Source organism: Magallana gigas, chromosome 1, assembly GCF_963853765.1.
Source record: "Magallana gigas chromosome 1, xbMagGiga1.1, whole genome shotgun sequence".
Lineage (NCBI taxonomy): Eukaryota > Metazoa > Mollusca > Bivalvia > Ostreida > Ostreidae > Magallana > Magallana gigas.
Window position 1 is genome coordinate 69,739,858 of NC_088853.1, and position 5,923 is coordinate 69,745,780.

At 31.9% G+C, this 5,923-nt stretch overlaps 1 protein-coding gene across 1 annotated transcript; it reads right to left on the minus strand.

Annotated features, from left to right (window-relative positions):
• Positions 1 to 2,628: 2,628 nt before the first annotated feature.
• On the minus strand, positions 2,629 to 5,682 carry LOC105334721 (perlucin-like protein). Its single transcript, XM_011438271.4, has 4 exons — positions 5,545 to 5,682; positions 4,731 to 4,813; positions 4,201 to 4,288; positions 2,629 to 2,984 (listed from the first exon to the last, which is right to left on the minus strand). Exons 1-4 carry the CDS (start codon positions 5,606 to 5,608, stop codon positions 2,734 to 2,736), a joined length of 486 nt encoding a protein of 161 aa, XP_011436573.3. The 5' UTR covers positions 5,609 to 5,682; the 3' UTR covers positions 2,629 to 2,733.
• Between the last annotated feature and the right edge of the window lie 241 nt (positions 5,683 to 5,923).

Here is a 5,923-nt window from a genome sequence, read left to right on the forward strand (position 1 = left end):
TTTTGACAAAATGAAAAAAACGCCTCGAGATATTGACATTCTCTTTCATTCCAAAAAATTTCATAAAAATCTATTCAGCCATCTCTGAGAAATCTTGTGGACAAAAAAAAGGAAAAAAAAATAATAATAAGAAACATTACAATCACTATAAGGTCTTCCGTTGGAAACGGAAGACCTTAATAAAAAAACATTACAATCACTATAAGGTCTTCCGTTGGAAACGGAAGACCTTAATTGGTAATCTTCAAGTACCAATGATGTTTAAAATATATAAAGCAAACAGAAGTACTCTTCCGATTTCTCGGTATTAAAGATCAAAATTCGAGTCTATTATTTTAATATAGTAGTTTAGATAAAACATGCAATTTCGGAAAGGTATTGTAGATAAAATCGTTCAAAATATTGATCATTGTCTTTGTGTAGTGTTAATGCAACAAAATATGGAAATTTTTTTTTTAGGATTTTCTAATATTGCATCTATAATGCCTAAAGTTTTATATTGATTGAGAGAGAAAATTCGCACTTTTGTTGCTCAATGTAACTTTATTTTATTTCTCTCCAGCTACACCTTCCTAACTGTATTTATTTTTCCATAAAATTTACTCATAAATAATATTTTCACGATTAAGAAAACACAAATCACAGTGTTAAAATTTATAGATTAATAGGCCTAGTCCAAACTATTCAAGGCCACACAACCTAGTTTAAAGTGGAAAAAAATCGGATATTTAAAATATACTGTAGATTGTTATACTTTTCGATCGATAGATTGTTTTACTTATTTTTTTAAGGTCTTCCGTTTCCAACGGAAGACCTTATAGTGATGGTTAGGTTTTTTCTTTCTTATTATCATTATTATTTTTTTCCCCTTTTTGTATTGTGAATATCTCAGAGATGTCTGGATAGATTTTCCTAAGAATTTTAGTGACGATTGAAATTTAAAAGATCTAGAAGATTGTGATTTGAGTTTTTCTAAATTCATTTCCGTTCGCCCGTTTCCTGTCCCGCGACGAAAAGCTTGTCACCTCGAGATCTCAGAAACGATAAACAATTGAACATCCAAACTTTGAGGGATGATAGACCTATAGTTGTAGATGTGTTTAAACATTTTTGTTTTGTTCGGCGTAACTTCCGGTTGTCACCGGAAGCTCTTCAAAAATGTATTTTTTTTACGTATTTAATTTTTTTTCCATAGAATAGAAATAATTGTATAAATCCTTACATATGTCATCTATACAATGTTAAATAAACAAAAAAAAATTCTGCTTCCGGTGAGATATCTCGGTTATCTGAAAAAGCTTTTTTAAAACATATTTTGTACCCGCAAATTCTCAGGTACTGTACGTGATCAAGACACGAAACTTTCACTAATCATAGACATTTGATTGAAGATGTGTTTAAACACTTTCATTTTGTCTTCCGTCACTTCCGGTCCACAGCGGAAGAGCTCAAACAAATCAAACAGTTTATCCTTTAAACTGTTTTTATTTGATAGTTTTAGGCTACTTCGATGAATAATAATGTAAAATAGGAAAGTAAACAAGATATTTAAAATTTCAATTGCATTAAACACTTTCGTTTGTCCGTTTCCTGTCCCGAGACAAAAAACCTTATATCGACGAGATCTCAAAAACGGTAACAACCTCAACCACCAAACTTTGTGGGATTATAGACCTGTGTTTGGACGGACACGTGTTAACACTATTTTGTTTTATCCGGCGTAACTTCCGGTCGTCACAGAAAGTACGCCAAATTCTGATTTTTTTTATAAATATGTTGGTTATTTAGAATGGAAGTAACATTTTAGTTATAAAAATACAAGAGGTCATCCACACATGGTAAAAAAAACAAAAAAAGTTCTACTTCCGGTGAGACATCTCAAATATTTCAGGTAGCCTTCTTTAAAAAAAACAAACTACCCCCAAGATCTCAGAAACAGTGAGAGATCAATACACAAAACTTGTATGGATAAAAGACATTTGAATGAACATGTGTTTAACGGGTTCCATTTGATCGTACATCACTTCCGGTTTTCACTCGAAGTGTTCAAGCAATAAAAGGTTTTTTTTAACATTAGAATTTTTTTAACATTTTACTCAATGTGATGAACAATAACGTATCATAGGTAAATGTACTAAAATACGTATTTTCAATTTCTTAATTACTTCCGTTCGTTCGTTTCCGGTCCCGAGACAAAAACCTTTTCTCAACGAGATATTATAACTAACAAAAACTTGTACATCTAAACTTTAAGGAAAGACAAGGCAATGTATGAGGATATGTTTACTATGTTTTGTATGATCCGGCGTTACTTCCGGTCGTCACAGAAAGTACTCGAAAATGACGTTTTGTCTTTTTGTTTTGTTTATGTCCTGGGAATTCCTTTACGGTATAAAGTATATCTATTTTCTTTTTACAAGAGAAATGGATCTTTTGTACAGATTTATACATGAGGAACGGAAGACCTTTTTGTTGCTATAGCAACAACAGTCTAGTTTTTAAGTTATTATTTATTTTTAATTTTTTTTATGCTTTTTTTTCAAAAACACTGTGTTCAATTCATTTACAATATATGCAATTATGAATAAGGAAATATGAATATCATAATTATATAGAGATTAAGACATATTAAGTGACGATTTTATTCTTATTTGAAGATAGTATTCATTGAACAGTAATAAATGTAGCTCTTTTTCTTGATTTTATCGTCATGATTAAAGATTAACAATTGATTCATTTACAATAATTTGAATTCAAATCCATGCGTTTTTCAGGTTTCTTACAGACGTAGGACATTTTAGAGGTACAGGGATAGTCGTGCCACACACGCTGTGTCGTTACCAGAACAGCACAGTTTTCTCCTTTACCGCCAGCTGGCTCCGTTCTGTGCCAGTTTAGATACCGTGGTTTAACGCCAGTTGATGAATACACGTACCGACCTTCACGTGAAACATCAGTGAGACCTAGCCACACGTGACCATAACCTTAAAACAAAACACAAAAAAAAAATTATTAAAAAAACCGCAAAAATTATTATACATTGTGGTGTTTTGGAAGTGTCTGTGAATAAATGTTTGGTAAATTTGCTGATGTAGTTTATTGTGATTTGTGCATCTATAGTACTCATCAGACCCAACCTAACAGAAAGTAAATCCCAACTAAACTCTTTTACTATCTTGGTTTACTTTGGGTTTACTTTGGGTTTACTTCGGGTTTACTAGAGTGGAACCAGAGTAAACACAGAATGGACACAAACCCCGATCAGAAATACATCCCTGAAACCAGACGCTACATGTGTATTCGAAATATACGAGAACAAAGGACAAAGGACTTCACACGTGCGTACAGTTGACCAAAAAAGCAATTCCCGAGTAAACCGAGAGTAAACCCCGAATGAACCCAACTTTTCAAACACTAAACCCAGAGTAAACCCCACGTAAACCCAAAAAGTAAACCCAGGGTTTAGTTTGTGTTACTCTGGTGTTAGGTTGGGTCTGATCGGTACTATTGAAAACAGGTTTTTTCCTGTTTACCTTGGTTATTATTGCATACAAAACCTGTTTGAAAAGTCGTCCATGAAAATACTAGTGTATAAATGATCAATTTTAGATTGATAAACACGCATATGCTGTTGCATAGAAAACAATTGAAAATAGAATATCGGGCGTAAGAAAACAAGAAGGGTGATTAGATAGTAGGATTACCTTCAAAACATTGCGAACAAACCGTAATCCTGTTATCATATGTAAAGGTATTGACTTTCATGTATGAGTAAAATTAAGATATACTCTGCTAAAACTCTCATGTGTTACAATACAGAACCTCTGTCTTTCTCAATCATATTTTTATCATATTTCCAAATATTGCAAGAATATGTTTAAATTCTGGATGAATGTCAAAACTAATGCAATTTTAAATTTAAAGATTCGATACTGACTTGTTTTTTAAATGATAATGAAATTTTTGAAAAATTATGAAATTTCATAATTCATGAAATTATGAAAAATTATGATTTTTTTTTCTTTCTAAATACACTACAAAGGGTATAGCAGGTATAGTAGGCAATGCACGTGTCAGTAAATACAACCAATGCAACAATGTGTGGAATGTCTTTAGCAACTGTATTTGAAATTAATCAATAAAAACTTTTTGGGACAATTATATTTCTTAAGAGGAAAAATAACAGTTTAGATAACTTACGGCGTATTAGACTTTGAAGCAGCACCCACTTTTCTTCTGATGTGTTTTTTAATTCGATCAAATTTGACCCCTTGTCGGAACAAGTATTCTACAATGTACAAAAGTTATTTGGAAGAATTCATATCGTTAGGTCACAAAGGTACAAGACACTACTTTCAACAAAATTATATCCGCTTCCTTGTCGTTGTTTTTTTCCTCTTTTCATGATTGAGGCTTATCTTTGTGTCTCTATTACGTCAAAAATGGCTGTTTTGCAATCATTTATAATTTTTTTATTATTGTCATTTTATCATTAAAGTTCCATCAATGCTTTAAAGCATTCTAGATTACAATGTTTTATCAATCAGTTACATGAAGTACTTTGAGTGTCTCTAATGTGTTAACTAAATTGATGAATAACACTTAGTAAGAGCAGCTTAAATGTCAGCAGAAGCATTTTCATTGATAACAAATTGTTGGATTATTTAACCCGATTTCAAAACTGTTGTTTATATTTGCATGATTACATAATGGAATCACTTCAATCTTACCACTGCATTATGAAAAACCAAATCCGTTCCCCTTGAGAACCAGTAACAGTTGTTTTTGTACGGTACCCATCCGTTTTCGCAACCTTCAAAATCAAACACAACTACAATGTAACAAAATATTTTCTAAAAAACAAAACACAAACCGACGACGCTTTTTATTCTCAACATTTAGGTACTTCTTAATTTTGGTGGGTTTCTTTTTGTTTTTTGGGGTTTTTTGGGTTTTGGTTTTTTGGGGGTTTTTTTTTTTTGGGGGGGGGGGGTTTGACAGACAATTCCAAATGCTTAATACACATTAATTTTCATTCTGACTTCTTCCATCTTCAAGACTTTAAACTCATCTTTTATACCTTAAACACGCAAAGGCAATCCAATCCTCTGAAAATCGGTATAACATCAATATCTCAAAAATGAAAATGACGCCATAAAATTAAAGTATTTCCAAATAATTCAAACAATGCCAATCAGAATAATCTTAGAATCAAATTCAGCCTGTCGGATCATTTCATAGTAGTCACGTGCACAAAATCGGTAAGAAAAAAAGATGAATAGAGAAAAAACGATAAAAACTGGGGTTTTGGCATTTGAAATGGAAGACCTTAATAATCACTCAAACTTTAAAGATTGGGAAATGTATATAAAAAACAACCATTTGATATAACAGTTTGAACACAAATTGAATAGGATCTATATGGTACAACACAACATTGTTTTCATATGGATCTTTTTAGTACTACTTTTAAACAGGATTAAAAAAACAAAAAGTCAATAAATATAATGCTGCCGTGAGCATGTTTATTTTTCTTTCTTTTACCTTCAATCAATGTCCCCAAACCAATGGTGATCAAGCAAAGAAGCAGACTGCGTGGACTCTCCATTCCAGTGGTTCCGGTTTGTTAATTGGCAATTACAAACTGATGGCATTATATAGGAGTAAGGTAAATCAACTGCTATCGAATATCGGGCTTAAGTGTAATTTAATAGCATTTAACTGAAAAAATGTAATATTGAATTTTTCGGGAAATTTTAAACCATAATTGTGTTAAGTTTTTATTCATTAGCAGTGTAGCATATGTCGCAAGGCGGTGAAGCATTAGTCATGAATTAGACAAGGAAAACTTTGAATAAAGTGTGTAACAATCAACATGTCACATTTATCAATATCCACCTTCTAAACAAACATACTTCGTGAG

Bases quoted from the DNA above. Each gene is read 5' to 3' on its own strand.
- LOC105334721 (XM_011438271.4), bottom strand. From the start codon at position 5,608: ATGGAGAGTCCACGCAGTCTGCTTCTTTGCTTGATCACCATTGGTTTG. The intron at 4,289-4,730 runs GTAAGATTGAAG...TGTACATTGTAG, and splicing joins TGGTTTTTCATAATGCAGTG to AATACTTGTTCCGACAAGGG. The intron at 2,985-4,200 runs GTAAGTTATCTA...TTTTGTTTTAAG, and splicing joins GCTTCAAAGTCTAATACGCC to GTTATGGTCACGTGTGGCTA.